Here is a 27,778-nt window from a genome sequence, read left to right on the forward strand (position 1 = left end):
ACCTTAGTGATGACTGCTAAGTGGGGATGTGGGGGAACTTTTAGATCTCTTAACTTTAGATATGAAAGCAGTGAACTATGAGTAGCGTTTTTAAAAACTGTAATTACCTTGGTGGCTGTAGATGGATAAAGAGGGCAGACTCAGTGGCTTTATCTCTTTCCATCTTTGGGAAGTTATACCTTAGGTGACAATACATTTGAAATGACTCCCGGTGAAGCAGCCTACTACTAACCTATTTCCTGCTTACTTTAAGGAAGTGATTACCATAGGATATACGGTGAGGATTTTGCAATAGCCGCCAACATTTGTATGCAACATGAAGCCTGCTCTGTCACTTTTTGCCTTGAACATAATGTCATATAATTGCTCTACTTTTGAGTCTAACTTGAAGTAGGCACACAGATAAAAAACAGAGCTACATTAGGGTGCAGGGAATCGAGCCCAGGGTGGTTCTCTGGGACAGAAATGGGGCTTTAACAACAGTAGGTGCTGAAACAGGATCCATATTCATAAGTCAGCTCCAAACCTCCCCCTGTGGTCCCTTTCACTCAAGGCCAGTTAATTCCCCATGTTCTAATGTCCCAAGACTGACTGCTGCCCTTTTTCAAATCTATGCTATTCTTTTGAAGCTGATTCTAGCTGGACACAAGTGTCTACAGAAGAATAGCAGGTTTCACATGGCATTTGTGCTTGCCTCATGATATGGTTTGGCTGTGTCCCCACTCACATCTCATCTTGAATTCCCACATGTTGTGGGAGGGACCTGGTGGGAGGTAATTGAGTCAGGGGGCAGATCTTTCCCATGCTGTTCTTGTGATAGTGACTAAGTCTCATGAGATCTGATGGTTCTATAAGGGGGAGTTTCCCTGCACAAGCTCTCTCTGTGCCTGCTGCCATCCACGTAAGATGTGACTTGCTCCTCCTTGCCTTCTGTCATGATTGTGAGGCGCTCCCAGCCATGTGGAACTGTAAGTCCATTAAGCCTCTTTTTCTTCCCAGTCTCAGGTGTGTCTTTATCAGCAGTGTGAAAATGGACTAATATTGTATATTGGTATCAGTAGAGTGGGGTGCTGCTGAAAAGATACCCAAAAATGTGGAAGTGACTTTGGAACTGGGTAACAGGCAGAGGTTGGAACAGTTTGGAGGGCTTAGAAGAAGACAGGAAAATGTGGGAAAGTTTGGAACTCCCTCGAGACTTGTTGAATGGCTTTGATCAAAATGCTGATAATGATAAGGACAATGAAATCCAGACTTAGGTGGTCTCAGATGGAGATGAGGAACTTGTTGGGAACTGAAGCAGAGGTGACTCTTGTTATGTTTTAGCAAAGAGACTGGCGGCATTTTTCCCCTGCCCTAGAGATTTGTGGAACTTTGAACTTGAGAGAGATGATTTAGGGTATTTGGCAGAAGAAATTTCTAAGCAGCAAAGCATTCAAGAGGTGATTTGGGTGCTGTTAAAGGCATTCAGTTTTAAAAGGAAAACAGCACAAAAGCTTGGAATATTTGCAGCCTGACAATGCAATAGAAAATAAAATCCCATTTTTTGAGGAGAAATTCAAGCTGGCTGCAGAAATGTGCATAAGTAATGAGAAACCAAATGTTAATCACCAAGATAATGGGGAAAATGTCTCCAAGGCATGTCAGAGGTCTTCACGGCAGCCCCTCCCATCACCCAGAGGTTTAGGAGGAGAAAATGGTTTTGTGGGCTGGGCCCAGGGTCCCTCTGCTGTGTGCAGTCTAGGTACTTAGTGCCCTGTGTCCCAGCCACTCCAGCTATGACTAAAAGGGGTCAAGGTACAGCTCATGCTGTGGCTTCAGAGGTTGGAGGTCCCAAGGCTTGGCAGCTTCCATGTGGTGTTGAGCCTGCAGGTGCACAGAAGTCAAGAACTGAAGTTTGGGAATCTCCACCTAGATTTCAGAGGATGTATGGAAATGCCTGGATGCCCAGGCAGAAGTTTGCTGCAGGGGTGAGGCCCTCATGGAGAACCTCTGCTAGGGCAGTGTAGAAGGGAAATGTGGGGTTGGAGCCTCCATAACAAGTCCCTAATGGGGCACTGCCTAGTGGACCTGTGAGAAGAGAGCCACTGTCCTCCAGACCCCAGAATGGTAGATCCACCAACAGCTTGCACTGTGAGTCTGGAAAAGTCCCAGACACTCAATGCCAGCCCATGAAAGCAGCCAGGAGGGGTACTCTACCCTGCAAAGCCACAGGGGCAGAGGTGTCTGATGCACTGCTTGCAACAGAGTCATCTGGATGTGAGACATGGAGTCACAGGAGATCATTTTGGAGCTTTAAGATTTGACTGCCCTGCTGAATTTTGGACTTGCATGGGGCCTGTAGCCCCTTTGTTTTTTGGCCAATTTCTCCCATTTGGAATGGCTGTATTTACCCAATGCCTGTACCCCCACTGTATCTGGGAAGTAACTAACTTGCTTTTGATTTTACAGGCTCATAGGCAGAAGGGACTTGCCTTGTCTTGGATGAGACTTTGGACTGTGGACTTCTGAGTTAATGCTGAAATGAGTTGAGACTCTGGGGGACTTTTGGGAGGGGATGATTGGTTTTAAAATGTAAGGAAATGAGATTTGAAAGGGACCAGGGGTCGAATGATATGGTTTGGCAGTGTCCCCACCCAAATCTCATCTTGAATTCCCATATGGTGTGGGAGGGACCCAGTGTGAGGTTATTGAATCATGGGGGCAGGTCTTTCCCATGCTGTTCTCGTGATAGTGAATAAGTCTCATGAGAGCTGATGGTTCTATAAGGGGGAGTTTCCCCGCACAAGCTCTCTCTTTGCCTGCTGCCATCCACATAAGATGTGACTTGGTCCTCCTTGCCTTCTGCCATGATTGTGAGGCCTCCCCAGCCATGTGGAACTGTAAGTCCATTAAACCTCTTTTTCTTTCCATTCTCAGGCATGTATTTATCAGCAGTGTTCAAACAGACTAATACACCCCATCAGAGGAATGATGAGCAGACCCTGGCCCTACTAAAATTAGAGGAGTATTTTTGGTAATAGGAGGGCTATCCCAGGTCCTTTTTCTCTTTGGAAGCACAGTTTTCTCTGAGATTGGTATTCCCTATGGGCTGACTTGCTTCCTGAATCTCAAGTACTGACCAGTATAGTCTACATCAGAGCAGGCATCAGTGCCACTTGTTAAAGCACAGACTGCTGGGCTCCACCTCAAGAGTTCCTATGTGGGTCTGAGATTGTCCATTTCTGACAGTTCTCAGTTGAGGAGACTCCTGCTGGCCTAGAGGCCTCACTTTGAGAGCCCCTGGAATAAATGGATGTAGTTTTCTGGATCAGTCAATTCCTTAGTGATCTGGGTCCCTTCTCTCTGCATGATGAATGACCACAATGTGTCTGATGAACCTAGTTGGGCAATTTAAACTTATCCAACTGAGAGAAAACAATACTCTTGCTTGAAAAGATGCTTTGGAAATATCAGGTAGAGAAAAATATAAGAACCATTAACCAGCATTTATTAGGTTTATATACTACATGACTACTGTCTTAGTGAGACTTATATTTCAAAACCTTGAAATATAAGTCTCTCTATAGCTTGGGCCATATCACCAGTTTCCTTTAGTTTCAATTAGAGCCAATCATTTAGGATATATTTTAATAGCTAGTTGCATCAGTCAGTCAACTGATACTGTATATACAATATACTGAAGAATATACATACAGACTACTATATGAGGGGCCATGAAAGAACCATGAAGAGAGAAGACATGGCTCCTATCCTAGATATCTGTAATCTGAATTTAACAATACCTACCATTTATTAAATATCTGCCATGTGCCAGACACTGAGATCCTAATAATGGCTATGATTTTTTGAATGCTTATATGTTAGGCTGTAAGTACTTTACACATATTAGCTCCTTTCATCCTCACACTAACCCCATGAGATTGGTAACTATGACTCACACCTATTTTACAAATGGAAAAACCAAAGAACAGGTCAGTTAAGTGGTCTCACAGCTGGTAGGTGGTCAATTCAGACACCAGAGCCTGCCTTGCTAATGACCACACTACACTCCTTGTCTGCTCTCGGACATAAAGTGCTTAATGCATCAACCCATTTAATCCTTATCACAATCCTGTGAGATTCATATTACGACTGCCCCCATTTTATGGATAAGGACATAAGGCATTCAGTGGTTAAGCAGCTTGCCTAAAGAAGCACAACTATTAAGTGGTGATGCCAAGATTCAAATCCAAGTATGTCTGACACCAAAGTTGCAGAGCTTTCTGGGAAGAGGAGGCAGACTTTCCATCTGATCCTCAAAGGACTCTACATTTTAAAAGCATGAGGACCATTGATGCAAAAGTGAAATGCTCAAGGTATAAGAGCTCTCTGGTTTTTGAGTTAGACCTCACTCCGTTGATGCTCTGTTGTCTCTGCTAGTTGACTGGGATAGATGCACAAAACCTGTCCATGGCAACCTTCACCTGAATTGAGCATGAGAGCCCTGGAGAGTATATAGATGTAAGATTTCTTAGTATCTAGACTTGGCTGTTGACATGGATCTGCTTGACTCCAAAACCTATTTTCCTTTCTTGTGCATTTTACTGGTTCTTAGGTAAAGTGTTAGAATTATGAAACAATTGACTCTACTCATAAATGGAAATGATTACATTTTAAAAGCTTAGAGGCCACAGCCATTTTGTTTTGGGAGTTTACGGACATTTTCAAAGACTACAGCTGGATTAAGTGCCTTCTGGCTTATGCAATCAAGTTCTAGAGGGAGTTTCAACCAATATTTTGCCACATTTGCTTGGAGTTCAGCTGCATTTCTCTGGAAGTGATTTAACTTCAGAAGCATTTCTTTTCTCTATAACGTAACTTTCTGATAGTTAGCTTGAATGTTTGGTGGTGAGCAGGGTTGATTCTGTGGTTGAGTTACTTTATAATGCCAATGGGAGAGGTTCTATTCTGCCTGGAAGTAGACAGAACAGATGCCAGTAATTTTAATGTCAGTTTGAGCCATCACGTGCTCATAACTTGGGCTCATACATTTCAGTCAGCCTGAAAATAAAGGCAGTAGAGGCAAATAGAAAAGCACTGGGCTCTGCACCTGAGCAGACCTGGGTTCAAGTTTGGCTGTGTCACTTAATAATTTGTGACTTTGGGCCAACTCTGAATCTGAAGCCTCAGTTTTCTCATCCTAAAAATCAGACTTAAATTAGTACCTACTTCATAGAGTTATTACAAAGATTCTATTGAGATATTGAAGTACTTTAGTCCGTTTATGATGCCAATTTATAATATAGTCATTTATAGGACTTGTTTTTCCCAGAAGTAGAGTTTCTATAGACATTGGTTTAAGCTGAGGTTATGTACTGGGCAGCCTCCCAGCCCTCACTGTCAGACCTTCTGCACCCTGATGGATTTTATCCAGGATGTGAGCAGGGTGTGGGGCAGGAGAATGTATGCTAACAGGATGGACACAAGGAATACAAGAGCTGTCCAAAGAGCTACCTCTATAATCTTTGCTGGGATTCTCTTGCCTGTGTCCTCACCCCAGTTAATGCTGTGCATTGCTGGATCCTATAGCTTCCTCCCCAGCCAACAGTATCCTACGTTTGCACAGCATTTGCTTCATTAATCTATGTTTGCACAGCATTTGCTTCATTAAAAGATCTGTAGTCAAAACGCTGTTCAAAGAAATCAGAGATGACACAAACAAATGAAAAAACATTCCATGCTCATAGATTGGAAGAATCAATATCATTAAAATGGCCATACTGCCCAAAGCAATTTACAGATTAAATGCTATTCCTACTCAACTACCATTGATATTCTTCACAGAACTAGAGAAAACTATTTAAAAATTCATATGGAACTAAAAAAGAGCCCAAATAGCCAAGAAAAAAGAACAAAGCTGGAGGCATCATGCTAGCTGACTTCAAACTATACTACAGGGCTACAGTAACCAAAAGAGCATGGTACTGGTGCAGAAACAGACACACAGAACAATGGAACAGAATAGAGAACTCAGAAATTAGATTGCACACCTACAACTACCTGATCTTTAACAAGCCTGACAAAAGCAAGCAGTGGGGAAAGAATTCCCTAGTAAAATAAATGGTTCTGGGATAACTGGCTAGCTATATGCAGAAGATTGAAACTGGACCCTTTCCTTATACCATGTACAAAAATTAATTCAAGATGGATGAAAGACTTAAATGTAAAACCCTAGTGGCTCATGCCTGTAATACCAGCACTTTGGGAGGCCAAGGCAGGTGAATCACTTGAGGCCAGGAGTTTGAGACCAGCCTGGGAAATATGGCGAAACCTCGTCTCTATGAAGAAAGACAAAAATTAGCCACGTGTGGTGGTACATGCCTGTAGTCCCAGCTACTCAGGAGGCTGAGGCATGAGAATTACTTAAACCTAGGAGGTGGAGGTTGCAGTGAGCTGAGATCACACCACTGCACTTCAGCCTGGGTGACAAAGCGAGACTCCATCTCGAAAAAAAAAAAAAAAAAAAAAGTAAAACCCGAAATTATACAAATCCTGGAAGACAACATAGGCAATACCATTCAGGATATAGGCACAGGCAAAGATTTCATGACGAAGACACCAAAAGCAATCAAAACCAGAGCAAAAATTGACAAATGGGATCTAATTAAACTAAAGAGTTTCTGCACAGCAAAAGAAACTATCAACAGAGTAACAGAACCTACAGAATGGGAGAAAAATTTTGCAAACTATGCATCCAACGAAAGTCTTATATCCAGCATTTCTAAGGAATTTAAAGAAAAACAACCCCATAAAAAGGACTTGAACAGACACTTCTCAAAAGAAGACATACGTGTGGCCAACAAACGTATGAAAAAAACCTCAACATCACTGATTATTAGAGAAATGCAAATCAAAACCACAATGAGACACCATCTCACACCAGTCAGAATGGCCATTATTAAAAGGTCAAAAAACAACAGATTCTGGCGAGGTTGCAGAGAAAAAGGAATGCTTATACACTGTTGATGGGAGTGTAAATTAGTTCAGCCATTGTGGAAGACCTAAAAGACCTAAAGACAGAAATACCATTTGACCTAGCAATTTAAATCCTGGGTATATACCCAAAGGAATATAACTCATTTTATTATAAGGACACATGCACATATAAGTTCACTGCAGCACTATTCACAACAGCAAAGACATGGAATCAACCTAAAGGCCCATCAATGATAGACTGGATAAAGAAAATGTGGTACATACAATATACTCCATGGAATACTATGTGGACATAAAAAAGAATAAGATCACATCCTTTGCAGGGACATGGATGGAGCTGGAGACCATTATCCTTAGCAAAGTAACACAGGAACAGAAAACTAAGTACCGCGTGTTCTCACTTTTAAGTGAGAGCTAAATGTTGTTCTCATAGACACACAGAGGGGAACAACACACCCTGGGGCCTTTCAGAGGGTGGAGCTTGGGAGGAGGGAGAGGATCAGGAAAAATAACTAATGAGTACTGGGCTTAATGCCTGGGTGATGAAATAATCTGTACAACAAACCCCCATGACACAAGTTTACCTACATAACAAACCTGCCTTTGTACCCCTTAACTTAAAATAAAAGTTAAAAAAAAAGATCTGTACTCATCAGTTATAACAATAATAGTAATTTCTGGCTATTAAGTAACTGTGAGGTGCCAGACATGCTATCTCAAAGTGTAAAAAATATCCCTTTTAAGTACTATTCTTATCCTTGCCTTACGGATGAGAAAATAAAAGGTTCAGAGAAGTTAGTTATTTGCTTAAGATCTTGTGGCCAGTTGACAGCAGAGCCAAGATTTGTAATCATATCTCTTTGTCTCTACACTCTTGCTCTTTGAAGTGTATCAGACTACTTTCCAGAAATAAACTAAGAGAAAAGTGTGGCTGGAAAGGTAAGCTAGGCCCTGATAGTATGGACTTTTGGGTGGCAGGATTTTGGTGGCAAGAATTTTATAACTTAAAACTGGGCCTTCCAGGTTGGGAAATCATTACACTCAAGGGGGAGCTAGAGCAATGCCAGAGGATGAAATCAGCTCAAGAGAATGAGAGAGGAAAAGAATGTCAGAGGATGCTCCCATTAAGGGAATTAAAAGAACTAGTGAAGGAAGTGTGGGAAGCAGATAGGAGGAAAGTCAAGGGGAAAAAAATATATATTTCAGGATGGTGGTTAAGAATATCAAAGGCTCCAGAGAAATTAAAGGGGAGGAAGACTTGGCAAAGGTCACTGGATTAAATAACATCACTGGTGCTTCCCAAGAGGCCCATGTTAATAGAATGGTGACCTCAGAAGTGTTGGGAGACAATAGCTTTAAGGAGTGAGTGGAAAAATTATCGAGGATATTTTAGCATGAAGTGTGGTGACATTTGGTAAGAACAGCAAATTAAAAAGGGTAGCCAGACTCCAGCAGGGCTTTTAGATGGAAGCATGTTGCTGGCAAAAGGGACAGGGCCAGAGAATGTAATCAAATTTCAGTATATTCAGCAACTACTTTGGCTGGAAAGGAAAACGGAGAGATGAATTGTCTGGAAGTGAAAAAGCAGAGAAGCTGGCAAGAGATGAGGGTAAATTGAGAAGTAAAACACAGCCATCAGCTTTGGAAAGCTGGGCCAGTCTTGCTTTCTTTCCCCTGCGATGTTCCTTACATCAGCCAGGAGCTGCAGGAGTTTGACTCATGGGGGCTGTCCAGGCTTTGGCTGCATCTCACACCCCTGGCCTGCCTTGACTCTTCCTCGCCCCCATTCTCAGACTCCTCCATCTTTTTTTCTATTTTTGAGATGAGTCTCACTCTGTTGCCTAGGCTGGAGTGCAGTGGCATGATCTTAGCTCACTGCAGCCTCAAATTCCCAGGCTCAAGTAATCCTCCCACCTCAGCCTCCCGAGTAGCTCCGAGTACAGGGATGCACCACCATGCCTGGCGAATTTTGTGTGTGTGTGTGTGTGTGTGTGTGTGTGTGTGTGTGTGTGTGTGTGTGTGTGTTTGTAGAGATGGGGTTTCCCCATGTTGCCCAGGCTGGTCTTGAACTCCTGGGCTCAAGCGATCTGTCCACCTTGGTTTCCTCAAATGCTGAGATTACAGGTGTGAGCAACCATGCCCCTCAGACTCCTCCATCTTTTAACCTCTCTGTCTGCCTAACCTCCAGGCAGGTGAGGAGCCAGGAGGCCTGGGCTGAATGGGACCCATCCTGTTCTTGAAGGGGAGACTCTGCCCCCTCCCTGCTCCCACAGTAGCACATACCACAGCTTCTCTCCCTTACCCAAGCAAGCTTACAGAATGCTGTTTTCCAGAGTCATACCTGGCAGGGGATGTAGGGGCAAGGGAAGGAGAAGCAAAGGAAAAGAAACAGAGAAGGGAATTTAGAGTTTCCAGGCTCCTCTGAGCAGGTTCAATTTCTGCTGTACTAAAAGAAGAAAAAACAACCTCACTCAGATTGTAAAATTTGTAATGCAATATAGAAAATCCTGCTTAGTTTAGGCATCACTACAGTACTCGTCAGAGGATTGAATGGCTTCAAATCTTTGGCTAAACAAAATAACAGGAAAATAAACAGTCTTATACTTGAATGCAGTCTACTTCTTCCCCTGAACAACTGAGAAGATTGAACTGCAAAAAGCTAGATGGCTTCTCAGAGTCACAGAGCAGTTGGCATGGGAGCCAGGACATCTCCATCTTCCTGATTGTTCGGCGTTAAGGTGCCTCTCTGGTCCACTGGCTTCCTTTGCCCACAGATCAGAAGGAAACTCATGGCTCATCAAAAGCTTTTACTTCCAACTGCACTGTCCTACCTCTCTGGGGACCCAAGCCAGCCTCGTCAGCCAGTCTGTCGGCAGCTCCCTATTGTCCTCTCTCAAGGGTATCAGTTTCTAATCTCCCACAGGAGCCTCTTCTTCTCAATCCAAACACTCAGGAGAATTTTAGCGGCTCAGCAAGTGAAGAGAGATGGAAGCAGAGAGTTTAAACCCTGAAGGGCACGTTCATTTGGATAAATAAGAACCCTAGAGTCTCTGACTTTTGAATTGGCCAAGGGGAAAAAAGAATAAGGCTAGGGCAGACTGGCTTCTATCCTTCATTCCTTTTTCATCCTCGCCTCCAAATATTCTTTTGATTTTGCTCTGGTGGAGTGTTTGTTTTCAGGACTTTTCTTTCTTTCTTTCTTATGTGTGTCCTTTCCTTTTAGATTTTATAGGTACATGTAATATTTATGTGTCAGTGACCTTCCAAAGCAGTTTTAGAGATTTTCTGTTTACATTTAGGAATTTTCTTTAAGGTCTACAGAGTCCTTTGTGCTTTTTCCAGGAAAGGCACTCAGTAAGAACCAAAACAAACAATTGAATAACTCAAATTTGATCGGAGCCAAGTCCCTTAGAAGTGTAAGAAAAAAAAAAGTTAGCATTTGTTTTTGTTGTTTCTTTTCCCCTCCCCAACCCATTCAAATATTTAAGCCATTTCTACTTCTCTGGTTCAGGAGTTTAAGGCTAAGCTCTAAGCCTCATAGTGGACAAATCTTGACACTGGGAGATTTAGCAAGGCACACCTCAGAAATGATCCAGAAACTATGAAAACAATGTTTACTTCACCCAGTCTCTGAGAAAACTCATGCCAGTATATTTTACATTTGTCTCTTTGACCATGAAGGATGGGGAACTATTATTGCTCTAGCCAAATTGTACATGTCCCTGGCAGGGCTAGGGCTACATCATTCAGTGACTGCCATGCAGGCCCCTTAAATATTTGTCAGAAGCCAGGAGAATGCCTGTGGTTACTCTGCAGCACAAACTGACCAAATGGGATCACACTCAGTTGCTTGCCTAACCCTCCCTCCTCCTTCCCAACTTGATCTGTTCTGTGAAAAAGTTATCACGGATTCTGCAAGAGCAAGGGCTGGCTCTATTTAGAAAAGGTGAAAGATCCTGTATTCACATTTTATTGCTTCTAATAACTAGCTCTTGGACCTTGGGGAAGTTACTTAGTCTGTTTGTGTCTCAATTACCCTGGTTGTACAATAGTAATAATAATACCTGCCTTATATAATAGCTGTGAGGATTAAGTGTGATAATGGATGTAAAAGCTCCTGGTATTGTTCTTGACAGTTTGTATTCATCGATATACATATTAGCTTTTTTTCTATTTATGCCACAAAGCTCTCTGGAATTTCTGTTGGAGATCATGTGATATAAAACAAACCTCCACTAAAAATGGAATTAAATTGCAGATTAAGGCTAACCCACAAAATTGATAATTTCTAAAAATGGAAATGATTCTTCCATGGTTCCTGCCCTGGCAATGAGGAGTACATCTTTCCAGGATGGTGGCTACTGCACCGAACTGCCGTCTGCTGTAACCAAAATGATCTAGGTCTCTCCCCCGCCCAGAGTTCTGGTATTTCTAAGACTTCTCAACATTTACCAATAGAAATGAAAGGGAAAGAGTCTCATGGAACAATGACTCTTACACTAGAAGCTTGAAGTCATGAGCTAGGTAAAAGTATCTGCCAGGTCAACTAGGTGAATGTGTAGCAATATTAACCCCCATCCATTTGCTTTCACTACTTTTATAGTAGCACTAAGTAGTAAGGATTAAATGTGATATTATATAAAATGCTATAATATATGTAAATCAGCTCGCTAGAAGCTGGGATGTCAAAAGAGTTGAATCCCTACCCTGCCCATCCTCCAGGCTACTGTGTGAACTCTATGGTCTTCAGGATTTGTAGGGTTTTTTTTTGTTGTTTGCTTGTTTTAATGATAAAAATTCACACTCAGCAAGAGATCAGTGGTTTTGCTGAATACAGAATATATACACTGAATTTTTAGCATTTAAGGAATTCCAAATCCTATTAATAAATATGACTTTATAATAGCAAAAATCTTTTCAAGATTTTTTAGATAAAAAAAGTTTAAACAGTAAAGCAGAAAAAAAAATGAGGGCTCTGTGTCAGCCTAATTACGCTACTCCATTTATTAGATAAGAGGATTAGTTAATTTGAGTGTGAAGACTTTTTTTTCCTAAAATTTTATTAAAAGTGATGCTTCTCCTCTTTATGAGGGTCAAAAGAATAATACAGTTACTAGTCCACAGGGAAGATAAATATTTGTTGAATGAATGAATGTTCTTATGGAATTGGAATAATTAGAAAAAAAACAGGCTGTTAGATGCAAGAGTCTTAAATTATTTAAATGAAATCTTTTTGCTGAGAGGCCTGGGATTGTGGTGCTGGCTTTCCTGAAAGAAAGACTCTGTTGTATTTTAGTTCCAAGATGCAGTGCAGGGGCTCCATTTAAGGTAAGGGCCAGTGACCCTGGGTTCCTTGCCAGGACCTCGAGCAACTAAAACGTTGAAAGATGTGGATGAAAAGCAAAAGGGAAGGGGTTGATTTAGCTCAAAGTGGGGAAGGCTAAGGTTGGTTATCATAAAACAGCATTCAAAGACTATTGGAAGGACAACACTTCCTTAAAATACACTTAAGCCAAAGAAAAAGGGATATAAGTTAGGCATACAAAGGATTTTTTTAAAATCGTGGTAAAAAACACAACGAAATTTACTATCTTAATCATTTTTAAGTATATAGTACAGTGGTTTTAACTATTTGCACATTATGCAACGAAAAGGTTCTTGACAGTGAAGTTTGTGAACAATGATGGATCTTGTTCTCTCTTGCAATTTGGATGGAAAAGTATGAAATTTCCTCTTTGAAATTTTGAAAAATTGCTCACGTTCTGAGTCCTGACGGGCTGGCCAGGATGATTTCTTAGGGATCACTTCTAGCCAAACGACTCTATGGCAAGGCAGTGATATGGCTGGCTCAACACTGAAGTAGACATACTGATGAAAGTGTCTTGGTTTAGATAGAGGTAGGTAGTTCGTCTTTGCATTTGGTTAAAATGAACCTTAGCACTTATAAAACTCTGATTCCATATCATTCAATTTCCAAGCTTGGGAGGGTTATAACATGGTGCTTTAACTTGAAGCCCATGGAACAAATGTAGCTCTGTACTGCTAACATTACCTTGGGTTTATATGCATTCAGCATTGACATCTCTACATTTTGACCTCTGACGTGTTTTGGTTGCCTCTGGACTGGTGCTGACGATGACTTCTGGTTATTCCGACAGACGCAAATGAAGAAGAAGAGTAAAGCAATGGCCAGTGGAATGGCCACACTTGGCACTAGTATGTACAGGATTTCCATTTTATTCTTCTCCTTGGAATCCTTTGAATCTGGGTGCAGAAATGAAAAACAGCAAAAGTTATACTCTTTAAAGTAACATGTATAATATTACATTGCATAGTTTAAAATGAACCACCTCTTCTATTCTTTTATACACACAAATCCACTGTGAGAAAAAAGGAATCCATTGCTTATTACCATTTGTTTCCATCAAACCTTCAACATAATTTATTGAAGTTTAAAAGTTTAAAGTTCAAATGTTTAAAAACTGCAGAGGGACATTATGAAGACTTTGTATGTGTGTGGGTCCCCCTCTGATGTTGCCTCTCTTTAGTGGCAGACCCACATTTCTCTAACACCTTAAAAGTTAAACGCCATGTGAATGGACTGTATACATCCAAGAGCCTTAATGTGGACCACAGGGCTCTTCTTCCATTGGCTGCCAGCCCAGATCAGCCCCCACAAGATGGTGTTCTAGAAATCATGACCTTGTCTTGGCTGGTTTGGACTTATGGGGCCAAGCCTGCAACTTCCAGAATCAACATTACTAAGGAATCCTGGTCCCAGTGTCCAAAAAGCCACTGGCCTGAGAATATGGGGCCTGAAGTCAGGGTCAGTTTGATCTTTGATCAGCTGTGTGACCTTGAACAAATATTCACGTCTCTGGGCCTCATTTTTTACCTCTGCAAAAGTGAAGTGTCTGTTTTGGATGGTGTCTATAATTCCTTCCAGCATGGCAGCACTGTATAATCTGACACTTTATTGAAACCGCAGAATTCTTAAATGGTTTCATATGAGCCCAATAATTATGAGTGCTAACACTTTGAAGTATATTTTTGAAATCTTATATCCCATTGCTTGGAAAAGAATATAATATGTGTAGAACATGAGACATACTTGTCTTTTTATCAGTTTGAGCCTAACCATTGAAACCAAATACTTAGGCATATATTGTCATTAATGAATTATTTGACTGGTAAAACAAACACAGGATTATGGGATAGTAATTAGAGGGGTTACATAATGACATGCCCTGATAACGAAGATCAGCTATCTTTAAGAAAACTCAAAGTGTGAAAACTCAAATTGACACAAAATTCAGAGATGATTATTTACCTTACAGAAGAATTAACCATGCATTCATTCAATTACCCTTCCACTCATTCAGTAAGTCAATAAACAAAAGCTACTGCATGTCAGGCACTATTGTAGGTACTGGGAATACAAAATTAAGTATGACATGTCCTCTGCCCTTAAGGAGCTCATTGTCTGGTAAGGAAAATAGAAGAAAGATAATGACATGTCCTGTAAATGCTAAACTGGAAGTATGAAGACAGTGATGAAAAGACCCAAAAGGTCCTTTAAATGATGAGTTACCCTAGTACATGTAAATGAGAATAAACCATATGTAGTTTTTACTTGTACACACCTTGTTTGGGAACTGTTTGGCAGGTGAGATATGGCATATCAGTTATTCTAAAGGAATACCAAAACCTGGTTTTGGGACTGTGCCCTGTGAGTTAGCCCTCAGAAGAGTCTGGAGAGGGGTTAAATCTGGTTACAGAGTAGAACAAAAATAATAAGAATTTTAGGCTGGGTGCAGTGGGTCATGCCTGTAATCCCAGCACTTTGGGAGGCCGAGGCAGGCAGGTTGCTTGAGCCTAGGAATTTGAGACCAGCCTAGGCAACATGGCGAAACCCCATCTCTACAAAAAATTTAAAAAATTAGCCAGGCATGGTGGTGCATGTCTGTAGTACTGGCTACTTGAGAGGCTGAGGCGGAAGGATTACCTGAGCCCAGAAGGTTGAGGCTGCAGTGAGCTGTGATTGCGCCACTGCACTCCAGCCTGGGTGACAGAGTGAGACCTTGTCTCAAAAAAAAAAAAACAAAACCCAATTTTAATATTTATCAAATATTTTCTACTGGTGCAAAATCATGTTAGCTATTATTACTATGGACCAGGTGCTTTTCATAAACTCATTTTATGTCACAACCAACTCTATAAGGTAGATGACATCCTTATCCTAATTTTTATAGGTGAAGATGCTGGAAGACAGAGTGGTTAAGTAAGTTGCCCAAGGACATGCTGCTAGTAAGTCAAAAGCTGGGATTCCATCGTCGGTCTTGCTTTTTGCCCACCATTCTAGCTATTACACTTCACTGCCAATAATTGGAGAATTTTGCCCCTATTTTCTCATAGTAGGGTTCCTCTTGTTTCATGGAGGTAGGAAGGATGAGGGTGATCTGAAAGGAAGGGAATAACACTGAAGCTTTGCCAAATGTGATGCTTTTGAAATCCCTGCTTTTTTTTTTTTTTTTTTTTTTTTTTGAGACGGAGTCTCGCTCTGTCCCCAGGCTGGAGTGCAATGGTGCGATCTCGGCTCACTGCAACGTCTGCCTCCCGGGTTCAAGCGATTCACCTGCCTCAGCCCCCTGAGTAGCTGGGACTACAGGCACATGCCACCACGCCCAGCTAATTTTTGTATTTTTAGTAGAGACAGGGTTTCACCATGTTGGCCAGAATGGTCTCGATCTCTTGACCTCGTGATCCGCCTGCCTCGGCCTCCCAAAGTGCTGGGATTACAGAAAATCCCTGCTTTATACACTGTTACAGGTAAATATATAACCCAGGCATCACTGGAGGCCGTTGTAGTCAGTGCTGGGTGCACCAGTAATGATTGTGTCTACATGCCTATAGATAGACAGAAAGGAATCACCTGAGTAGAAGACGGTCTGCCACAGGGCACCAAGTCAGAAACCTCTGAATAATGCCTTTTTCATTATCTACGTGACCTTCAGTAGGCCCTTTGCCACTCCAAGCAAACTCATCTGTAAAATGGGAGTAATACCTACTTCACAGAATTGCTGTAAGCAACAAATCTATTCTAGTACCAGTTACCACTCAATGTTTACCCTTTACCCTTAGACTAGAGGGGGATTCACAGGTAAAAGTTTTGGGCTAGATAATCTTAAGCAAGAAACAACCTCTCTGATCTCCATTTCCTCATTTATTCAATGGAATAAATAAGATTGGTAGAGCAGGAATAATAGTCCCTGCTCTACCAATCTTATTTGGTTCACGTGAGAATCAAATGAGATAATGTTCATGAAAGAACCTTGGATAATTGAAAATTGCCATACAGTTGTTGGATGTTATGGTTATTATTAACATTATAAACCATTTTCAAATTTCTCAGTACCCTAGGGGGGTAAAGTCTCTGTTGTTATTCTTGGTTTTTCAGTGAAATCATTTTGAGGGTAATGATTACAAAAGCAATGAGGCTAATTTAGTACTAATGCAATGCTAGTCATTTTTCCAGGCCAGATTTTTAGCAACAAGAGAAAGTAGGGCCTCACCTGTCTGGCAAACAAAGGAGTCTATTCTGTATTCATGCCCTATCAGATTATTCATGGAAGGTCTTCTATTGTAAACGAGGGTCTGGGACAAATCCCCCTGTAGGTCTGCAGGAGAACAAACTTCAAGAAGCTGAATCCTTTAAACAGTCAAGCTTGGCTCCTTCTGATTACACTGAGGATATGCTAACAAGCACAAGGGGCCCAATGTCTTTTTGCCAAGTGAAATAATCAAGGAGAACAATACATGGTCATGTTGGAAGTGACAGAAACACACTCAGGCCCATTGTAAGTCTTCCATACAAAGTGCTTCCTTCCCTACACAGCTCTCTGCATTTGGCCAGAAGGGGATTCAGTCTCTGCTGGCTCTGAAAATCTTCTATAAAAATATTCCATAGAACAATGAGCCTTCCAAATGAAAAATTAGAAAACTAATATCTGCCTAGGTCCTTTTTGAAGTCCTAGCATTTGTATTCCTCATTTTAACCCGGAAGGCACATTGGTGTTATCTTGACTTTACATACAGAGAAATTAAGACCGAGAAAGGAAAAATAACTTGTCAAAGCTACAAAGTAGCAGAGTCTGGGTTGGAATGCAAGCCTGTCTACCTTCAGTGCTTCTAGTAAATTATATTACTAATCAAAATTACCCTAAAACATTATATATATAATTGTTTTTCATCATTCTCCTTAACAGTCCGAAGTTCTCTTTCAACGAAGACTAATATCTGGTGGGAATCATACTATTTTAAGAAAATCACTTTGGAACAATGGACATTATTCTTACTAGTCATTTTAAAGGGTAATGGACACCTCCAATGCATTACAGAGAAAATCGGCTGAAAATTAGAATGCTGAAGATTTTTAATACTTTGGAATAACTGTTTAAAAGTGAAATGCACATATTAGTTACATCAAGTTAAATACTTGAGATTTTTGAAACCAACCACTTAGTCCAGATCACATGATTAATTTCCTTTTAAAAATCAAACAATTTGGTATCACAGTTCACATCTGACATTCCTATTTTATTTTTACAATGATATTCAATACTTTGATTAGTAATTAAATATAATGGAGAAAATACTCCTTTCTTATCCTGAAGCTTAAAGCAAAGTAATCATGATTTCTTATTAAAGAGGTACTTTTAATAAAGTGAAACATCATCTGGGATATTACTTTGAGTTAAAACAAGAAAAGGCTCTGGTTTTAAATATGGCAAAGGTGGGAAGAAATCTTACAGAACCTTGAATTCAAGGGAAATTAAACAAGTTTAAATTATAACCTTGACTGAAAAAAATTTAAAAACCATAGAAAACAAACAGGAATCATTACCAATTTATTACTTGAAAACTATAAAATAAGCAGGTTGGTAGCACATAGGGGCCTGCACCAGTGATTTAGGCATATGCCTGGAAGGCGAGAGAGAGGTAATTAGGCCTTCAGTTGGCAGGCTGGGCCCAGGCATTCACTCTCTTGACTTGATGATGGAAATACTATGTAGATGATCTATTGCCTTATGTATTCTCAAATGAATTCTTTTAAAAAAATGCTGAATAGGCCATATACATTGATTAAAATTTTTCCCTGCAGAAAAGGTTTTAACTACAATAAGTTAGGGAGAGCAACTCATTTGTGAGCATTTGGGAAAAATCTTAGTAACTGGAATCCACACAAGTTCACTAAAAGTTTCTATAAACTCTCAGGGCCTCAGTTTCCTCCTCTATAAAAGAATTGGGCTAATCTTTTTTAATAATTAAAAAAATGTTTAATTGTAAAAAATACCGTAAAATTTACCATCTTAACCATTTTTAATTTTACATTTCAATAATGTTACATATATTTATTCTTGTTGTGCAACCAATCTCCAGAACTTTTTCATGCTGCAAAACTAAAACTCTATGCCCATTGAATAACTCCCCATTTCCCCCCTTCCCCCAGCCCTGACAACCACCATGGTACTTTCTGTTTCTGATTTTGACTATTTTAGGTACTGCATATAAGTGGATCATTCAGTATCTATCTTTCTGTGACTGGTGTATTTTACTTAGTCTAATGTCCTCTAGGTTCACGATGCTGTACCATGTGACAGGATTTCCTTCTTTTTATGACTGAATAATATTCCATTGTTTGCATATACCATGTTTTCTTTATCCATTCATCCACTGATGGACATTTGGGTTGCTTCTGCCTTAAATGGCTATCGTGAATAATGCTGCAGTGAACATGGGTGTACAAATATTTTGAGACCCCGACTTCCATTCTTTTGGATTAAATACTCAGAAATGGGATTTCTGCATCAGATGGTAATTCTATCTTTAATTTTTTTTAGGAACTTCCATTCTGTTTTCCATAGCAGCTGCACCATTTTACATTCCTATCAACAGATCACAATGGTTCCAATTTCTTCACACTTGCTATTTTTTTAACAGTGGCATTCTAATGGGTGTGAAATGGTATCTCACTGGGGTTTTGATTTGCATTTCTCTAATTATTAGTGATATTGAACATCTTCTCATATGCTTTTGGCCATTTGTATATCTTCTTTGGAGGAATGTCTGTTCAAGTCCTTTGCCCACTTTTTAATCGGGCCAATCTTTAACTGACAAAATTCTATAGGTTGTATAAAATTAAATCTCTTTCATTTTGATGAGATTATTAGTGATAGACTAAGCACATTTAAACTTTAGCAAAACATTTGATCAAATGACTCCAGTGACTTATGACATTCTTATGGACAAGATGAAAGGTTGAATAATAATATCATCAGATGTATTTGTAATTCATCATCTGCCTTTATTTAATAGTGTTAATCAGTCAATCAACATCAAATTGTACTGGGCTATGCTTGAGGAATCCTGCCTGCTCAACATTATCATTGATGATATGTTTATCAAACTTGAAATGGCCAGAATCTAGGAAAGATACCTGTTTAATTATGGAATAAAATTTTAGAGGATCATACTCAACAGGCTAATATAATGAATCCAAACCAGAAGCTGAAATTTTAAAAATAAATATTATAAGTTGCTTTAAGGTTAAAGACCTTGTTTATAAAATCCATGATTAGACAAATCTACTAAATAATTGTTGATGTAACCAAACCCCAAAAACAAACAAAAGATTACTAATAAGTTTTACTGAAGATTTAAAGGCTCAGATGAACCCAGCAACAGCATGATGCAATTGCTCAAAAAATTTTATATATGGCACTTATAGCAACATAATAGTATTCATTGGCAATACTGGGTAATGATCAAGAACATCATGGTCCTCTTCTACCTGCTCTGGTTAAAAAGCACTGAAAGGTGTCTTCTAAGAGCCACATTTTTAAGGAGGGCTCTAAAGGACTAGGAAACACCTAGAGGAGAAGAATGGGGAAGGAAATGTAGGAGGACCCATGTGATCTTTAGGCCAAAGAGAAAATCAAATGAAGGATGTGACATATGTCTTCAAATTTGTGTAAGAAAGTATCCAGAAGTTAAAATTTGGATCCAGTCCATAGACTTGTTCTTTATTAGGTTTTTAAAAAAATTGGAATCAGTGGCCAACATTTAAAAAAAAATCAGATTTTGCATATGAGTTTTGGTTTCTAGCTTACAAAGGCAGAACTTTTGAGTAGCTGGAATCATTCCATAATCATTTTGAAGTGGAAGGATTTCTCTGTCTCTGGAGATGTCTGGCAATGTTCAAGTAGAGGCTGGATGATTTCTATGGTTGCTCCCAAGGTTCTCTGATTTTATAAATTCAGTTGAAATAACTTATTTAGGCCCTTACTGAACTTTTTTTTTTTTTTTTTTTTTTGAGACGGAGTGTCGCTCTGTCACCGAGGCTGGAGTGCAGTGGTGCAATCTCAGCTCGCTGTAACCTCCCCTCTGGGGTTCAAGCAATTCTCTCCTGCCTCAGCCTCCTGAGTAGCTGGGATTACAGGCACCCCCCCACCACACCCAGCTAATTTTTTTTTGTTGTATTTTTAGTAGAGATGGGGTTTCACCATGTTGGCCAGGCTGGTTTTGAACTCCTGACCTTAAATGATCTGCCCGCTTCGGCCTCCCAAAGTGCTAGGATTACAGGCATAAGCCACCGAGCCCAGCCCGTTTCTTTCTTAAAACAATTTATTTAAAGCTGACTCTTATGAAGCGATTTAAAGTCAGTGATGACATTTCCCCTGAGTATCCTCAGCCCACCAGATCCAGTCTCGGTCCTTTCTGACCAGCTCCTTGCTGAGGCCAACCTCTACTGATAGTGTAAATGGATACCTTTGACCTGTGGCTTCCAGTTAGGTTGAACCTATGGGAGTCATTTGCCAGAGATGAAAGGCAGGAGAAGAGTATGGGTTGAAACCCTTGTTCCTCTGGCTTCCTCCTTGCTGGGTTGCTGAGGGTTGACTATATCCCTCTACCAAAGGCCACAGCGTGGGCTGGACAGCCCTCTCTTCAGTCTCAGCTATATTCTGCAAGGTAAGGTAACTGATCTAGGATGGTAATACCTCCCATTCATGTTAGCCCCAGGTCTCGCACCTTTCCTTGATGGTTTCTCCTAATTCTGCCAATGCCTCCCTAAATAATTACATTATAACATTTCCCTTAGTCTATCAGCTTGTGCCATGTGTTTCCTGACAGAAGCTTAACCAAAAAACAGTTTGTAACAAAGCCAGTGGCAACAATCATTGTGGTGTTATATCAGATTTCTGTCACCAAAGGTTAAGATACCAACAAGCATTTCTTACTGGCATGGTGGTGAGCCCAAAAAGTTCAAAGGTTTCAGAAGCTTATTACTAGAGCAGCTTACACACTGGGTAAATGACTCAATATATACTAGGAACAACAACAAAAAAACCTTTGAGAGAAATTATTTTATCGTTAAAAATGTTCATGGAACATGACTTAGCTATAAGTTTTGGGTCACTATTGTTCTTTACTTTGTTGTTGAAAATGTATAGAGACTGGAAATGAAAGCACATCTTGAAAATCTCTGTAGTATAAAAACAACTCTTCCAGAAAGCTTCAAACTATATAAAACAGTGCTATACTTCTTCCTCCTTTACCCCCTCCACCATCCAATTCACTGTAACGTTCAATTTTATTTTGAAGAAATGGCTGAAAGACAAATTGCCTTACAACAGGTCTTCTATGAAATATGGGAGAAGGCTGCTGACAGAGCAAGTTAAAAATGGCAGTGTTCACAATCTGGAAAATATCTGCCTTGCCCCAAACTGTAAACCACCACGTTGCAGAATATGGTTTGTGACAAACTGGAGCCCAGGGTGGGTGTTTGTAAGATTATGGGACAAGTCAAGGCTATTCAGGCACAAAACTGGGCAATGCGCCCTTTGGCAAATTGTTGCAAGCCAGTGACTTAAAAGGAAATACAAAAGCAATAGGCCAGGTATGAAAACTCCAAATGGAGCCAAATGGTTCACCACTTTTCTTATCATGGATACTCTTTGGTGAAGCTGGTTTAGGAGTAAAAACAATACTGCTGCTTGGAACTTTTATTTGGTAGAGGGAGAAACCCTTACTTAGAGGAGAAACAGACATGCTGGCATGGCTAGGGGAAGAAATGTGGCCTCAGGATTTGAGCAAGGGTAAAATAAAGGCCCATGGTTTAAATATAAAAATACCAATACGACTGGGATTCTGCCTTCCCATACAAATCAAGAAAGAAACAAATAGCGGATCTAAATGAGAGAGAGAGAGAAAGAGAGAGAGAGAGAACATAAGTCTTGTGGTATTAATAAAATACAACCAAAGTAAAATGGACAGATTGTTGCAAAAGGAGTTCTCAGAGGTATTGACAGTTTCCACAGCTACACCCCCAGAGCTGCATAGAAAAGCAATGATAAAGGGCTACAGTGAAATGGTGAACCTAGGCAGTGTGCCTAGATGCCAGTTAGAAAGAACTTAGGCAAAATGCTTCTTTCTCAATTTAGTTTACACCCAACCCAAGATATTTGACTTGGAAGGTGACCACAACAAAAGGTGAAAGCATAGTGAATGAAGCTTTGCAGGCAGAGAAGATGGCCAACTTTGAGGACTGGAGGAGACATGGGGCTTCCAGAAAGAGAGGAGATGGGACTTAATGGGAGAAGGGCACACCCTGTGAGATGTGGGTGGAGCTGCTGGGGAGCTAATCTATATCAGGGCTGCATCTAAGAGGAGCACAGTAGGGTCTCTCAGAGTAGATATCTTTGTGGCTGGGGGCTTCATTCCTATATCCCTGGAGCTGCAAGTAAGAATATCAATGGGCAGCATCCCAAAGACCCAGAGAGATCACAATGATCAAAGGGAAAGGGAAAATAATAAAGGAATGTGTGTTCCTCTGAAATAATCAGGACTCTATTGTTTAAGCAGTTATGGCATGGTAGATGGAGGAATGGATATGAAATTCTATGGAATTGGTTTGAATCTTGGCTTCAGTAAAAACAACAATGCCTGTTTTTCCTTTAGGAAAATGGAGATGACACCTTTATCTTGTGTTTACCGTGTGGATTAAACCAATTAATTCAACACATTTTATTAAGCACCAACTAAGTCCTAGGCTAGATGCTGGCACAGATATCTTAGCACAGTATTCAACAAGCAGTAGTCATCATTAAAATGCCATGCACATAAGAGCAGACATAAAACTGGGAACTATATGACAATACTTAATGTGATTCATATTTTTTTTCCATCTGATTCCTTCATTAGATTGTAGGCTACACAAGGGCATGGTCTGATTTAGCTTGTTCACAGGGTCTGAGACACAGTAGAAGCTCAACATATATTGGTTTCTGTGAGTGAATGAATAAATAATTAGTAATTCTAATTGTTAGATGCCTGTGACATGAAAGAAAAGACATGGAGGATGAGAAGCCAGGTCTTGCCCAAACCAACTTTTGTCTTTTTTTTTCACTTTCTCTAAGCACTGTCTGGGCATATGCATATAATCCTAGCCAAGCCAATTCCCAGAATTTACAACAGCCATATTTAGTTGTACTTAATTTTATATTCTGCTCTGGAGTGAAGGTTCACAGATGAAACAATCTGCAGCAGACTGTTCTCAAGCGCCTTTATTAGAGAAAGTACAACAAACGTTCACATTTTCTATTTAATTAGGCCTACGCTTCTTTTAGCTTTACTTAGTTGAAACTAAAACAAAAGTTATCAGTAGGAAAATGAGAAACCCCATGGAGATTCTGAAATCTCCTTAACTTTGAGTTAGCTAAAGAATGCAGGAATTTTCCTATGAGACTCTGTCTCATTCAGGATGGAGGAGAAAAAGGGCTCATTTCAAATCTGCCCCACTAGCTTACAACTCACTGTAAAATGAAGTTATTCTCAAGTTTTATCTGTTTACACACACAAAAACACATACACAACATACATGCATAAACCACAGTTTAAAAGGCTGAGTACAGATGTGAGTCCTGGGTCCACTTCTTATTAACCATGTGACCTCGGACACATGTTACTTAACCTCTCCAAGTCTCAGTTTTCTTTCTTGGGTATAATAAAACCTACTCCTAGGGGGATAGAACTATTTAAACATGAGATAATGCCTAAAAGTGTCAGCAGAGTTTTCAGCTCATTGTAAGCATACAATACATGATAATTACTATTGAATATTATTGTTATTCTATAGTTTACAATTGTACAGTGTAGAAAAGAGTTCCTCAACCCCAACATTCAACATTTTGGGCTAGCTGATTCATTGTGTGGGCTGTTCTGGGTACTGCAGGGTGTTTAGCAACATCCCTGACATCTACACAACAGTTGCCAGTAGCATCCCCCAACCCCACCCACTTGTGATAACCAAAATCTCTCCAGAAATTGCCAAATGTTCCCTGGAAGATGAAATTGCCCCTGGTTGAGAATCACTGGTGTAGAACAAAGAGCAGTGGTCCTAGAGATAGGAGACCTGGTTTCCATGAATTCATTTGTGATCTTAGGTAAGTCTTCTCACTTCTCTGGGCCCTGATTTTCTCATATGGTAAAACAGGGCTGGAAATTCCTACTTGATCTTTCATGGTTTTGTGACAATGAAATGAGAAAAAAAAATCAAATGCCCCAAAGGAGTTATAAAAATAGGATTCCATGATGATCAGTTTGTTAGAGGTGGGCTGAGGGCGACTGGGAGAAGACACGCATACCCCTGAGCACAGCTGATGCTGACCTGCTGTCTTCTCAGAAATCCCACCTGGGAGCTACTGGCCCTCCAGCAGCTTATTGATCATATGTCAAGGCTTCCCTGTTCCTTTAATGGATATATTCGTGGCTTGGCTTGAAGAATTCAAGAGGAACTGCTTTGTTTTAAAATAAAATGAAAATGTTCTTTAAAAAAAAATCTAAGTGGTGAAAACTGCCTTGTCATCTCTATATTTAACTTTCATCTAAATTCATCTCTCATGTGACTAGTATTAACCAGTCCTCAGGATTTTCACTGTGTCCTCTGCACATATATTCAGAAAAGAAATATTCCAAGGGTTTTCAACATCGCTATACTGATTAATACTAAGATAATAACACACTGAGTAATACTATGATAGAGTTCTTCATCAGCACGGGAAGATTTTGATGTCATATCATATAATGGAAATCGGCATGATGTAATCCAGAGGTGGAACCAATCATCATGCTTGTATTTATTTCAGAAAAATCTTCAAATGAGAGATAGCAGAGTGTCTGGTAAAAGAGCATGAGCTTTGAGTTTGGTCAGAGCTCTATGCAGACAGTGGTTGGCTGTGTGATTTAGACGACTCCTGTAGCCCCTTTGAACCTCAGTGAAGTATGTTAATCATACCTACCCCACAGCATGGTTGTGAGTTTTAAACGGAGATGAATATGTAAAGCACCAGGCACCATGCAGGCACATAGTAGGTATCCTGTAGATGTAAGTGATCTCCCTCTTTCTACTCAGTCTGAAAGACCTTTTGAAGGTTTCTTTCATCCCTCCTAGCATGGGTTTGATCTGGATGCTGCAGGAAGAGCATCGAAATGAAAACGAGTACTTTTTAGGTATAATTTGTAGTCTTTGCTTAAACTAATCGTAATAGAGCTTGAGTCCTTGAATCAGAGTATCAATATGTCTTCCAGCTTCTGGACAAATTACTTCCCTACTTCTGATAGGCATTGGTTGGAAATTAAGGGTCAGAAGTCACCCAAAGAACAATAGTGTTTACCTAGGGTGGAAAGAATAATGCTTTTCTTTTCTTTCTTTCTTTTTTCTTCTTGAGACTGAGTCTCGCTCTATCGCCCAGGCTGGAGTGCAGTGGTGCGATCTCGGCTCACTGCAACCTCCGCCTCCCAAGTTCAAGCGATTCTCATGCCTCAGCCTCCTAACTAGCGGGGATTACAGGTGCATGCCACCACACCTGGCTAATTTTTGTATTTTTGGTAGAGACGGGGTTTCACCATGTTGGCCAGCTGGTCTTGAACTCCTGACCTCAAGTGATCTGCCTGCCACGGCCTCCCAAAGTGCTGAGATTACAGGCGTGAGCCACCAAGCCCAGCCCATTTCTTTCTTAAAACAATTCATTTAAAGCTGGGCATGGTGGTGCATACCTGTAGTCCCAGGTACTCAGGAGGCCAAGGCAGAAAGATTTATTGGGCCCAGGAGTTAGAGACCAGCCTGGGCAACATAGCAAGATCCTGTCTCAAAAAACAAAGAAACAAAACAAACCAATTCATTTGGTTTCCTCTGTACATCAACCAATAACCCGAAGTAGCACAGAAGAGTAGCAAGAAGATGAGCTTGGAATCAGACAGACCTTCCATTTACTAGCTGGATGACCCTGGGGCTTTCTCAGCCTCAGTTTCTATATCAGCAAAAATAGGGTTAATAATACCTGTCAGAGTATGAGGATGAGGATAAAGAAAGCATGTGAAAACCCTAGCACTGTGCCTGGTGCATGGAAGGTGCTTAGTAAGTACTGCTTTTATCCTGGACTCTCTTGCAGACTCTCATACCTTACCTGGTTTAGGAGAAGGAATGGGGCAACTAAGTAAATCTATGTTTTGTTTTTATTCCTTTCTTATCACTGTTGAAAACATAACACGGAAAATGTCATAAATGAAGTGCAAACCATTACAAAATACAGAATAACTTTCCTTGAAATGATCAACAATGGCTCTGCAAGAGGTTACTTTGTAATACGTATGAAAGTATGTTAAAGCCCATATGAAGGTTATGAAATCCAGCAACACAAAGGGGGTGTGGTGATCTTTGTAAAATTTGTTGTGTTCAACTTTCCGTAAAACCATTTTGCAAGTAAAGTCACTATAATAACAAGTAACAGGTAGGAACAAAATTATAGAATAAGAGTTTCTCAAATTTTCATCATTAGGGTTCTTTTCAATATTTTTAATACTTTTTCTTATGGATTTCTTTAGTATTTTTTTAAGCCCTTCCTCTTCTTTGTTCCATAACATTTGTGCTAACTTCTATTGTATCATACATACTGCATTGTAACTGACATACCTCAAAAGCATGAATCATTTTATTCCTCTTATAACCTTCCTACTCCATGGTGGGCTCTCAAACAATATTTGCTGAGCTGAGAGCAAGCATTTATTTATATATGTTGACTATGTGATAATTCGAATCGATTTATCTTTATATATTGACTATATAATAATAGATAATATGTACTGAACATTTACTATGTTCGGACATCATAGGGTTTTCAGTTAACAACTAATTTATTCTCACAATAAATCCTAAGTGTGTATCATTATTTTCTCATTTTACTGATAAGAAAAATGAGATTAGAAGGGGCTAAGAGCACACAGCTATTTCATTGAAGACCTGGGATTCAAACCCAGGCACTTAAACATGAGAACCCATGTCCTTACCTATTACAATAAACTGCTTTTACTACAAACTATATATTTATTGTTTACCTGTTATTGTTGCCATTAAGCAGATTCATTTTGCTCTCTAGAGAGAGAGTATGCTTAGTGGAAAGAGCCAACAGGTTTGGGAATCAGGCTGACCTGAGTTAAAATCATGATTCAGTCACTGATAGCTGAGTGTCTTTGAGCAAACCTTTTAATTCTTACTGAGTGTCAGTTTTCTTATCCATAACATGAGGATGATAGAAGCTGGATATGAAGATTGAATGAGGTGACAGAGGTAAGGTGTCTCACATAGGATCTGGCACACGGTAGCCACTCAGTTAGATCATTATTACATTAGGAACTGAAGCTACTGCCCCTGACCCAGAGTCTAAAGCTAGCTTTCTTTGTCTTGCAC

The 27,778-nt window shown here is 40.1% G+C and overlaps 1 protein-coding gene across 3 annotated transcripts in view; it reads right to left on the reverse strand.

Moving 5' to 3' along the window:
• Nucleotides 1–27,778, reverse strand: part of ROR1 (receptor tyrosine kinase like orphan receptor 1) — a 406,019-nt gene that overhangs the window by 9,357 nt on the left and 368,884 nt on the right. For all 3 annotated transcript variants that reach the window (XM_031002544.3, XM_063698055.1, XM_055364815.2), the window contains one exon: nucleotides 13,028–13,239. In XM_031002544.3, the coding sequence (XP_030858404.1) occupies nucleotides 13,028–13,239 (212 nt within the window). The remainder of the gene's footprint in view (nucleotides 1–13,027; nucleotides 13,240–27,778) is intronic.

This window comes from Gorilla gorilla, chromosome 1, assembly GCF_029281585.2.
Source record: "Gorilla gorilla gorilla isolate KB3781 chromosome 1, NHGRI_mGorGor1-v2.1_pri, whole genome shotgun sequence".
NCBI classification, from domain to species: Eukaryota; Metazoa; Chordata; class Mammalia; order Primates; family Hominidae; genus Gorilla; species Gorilla gorilla.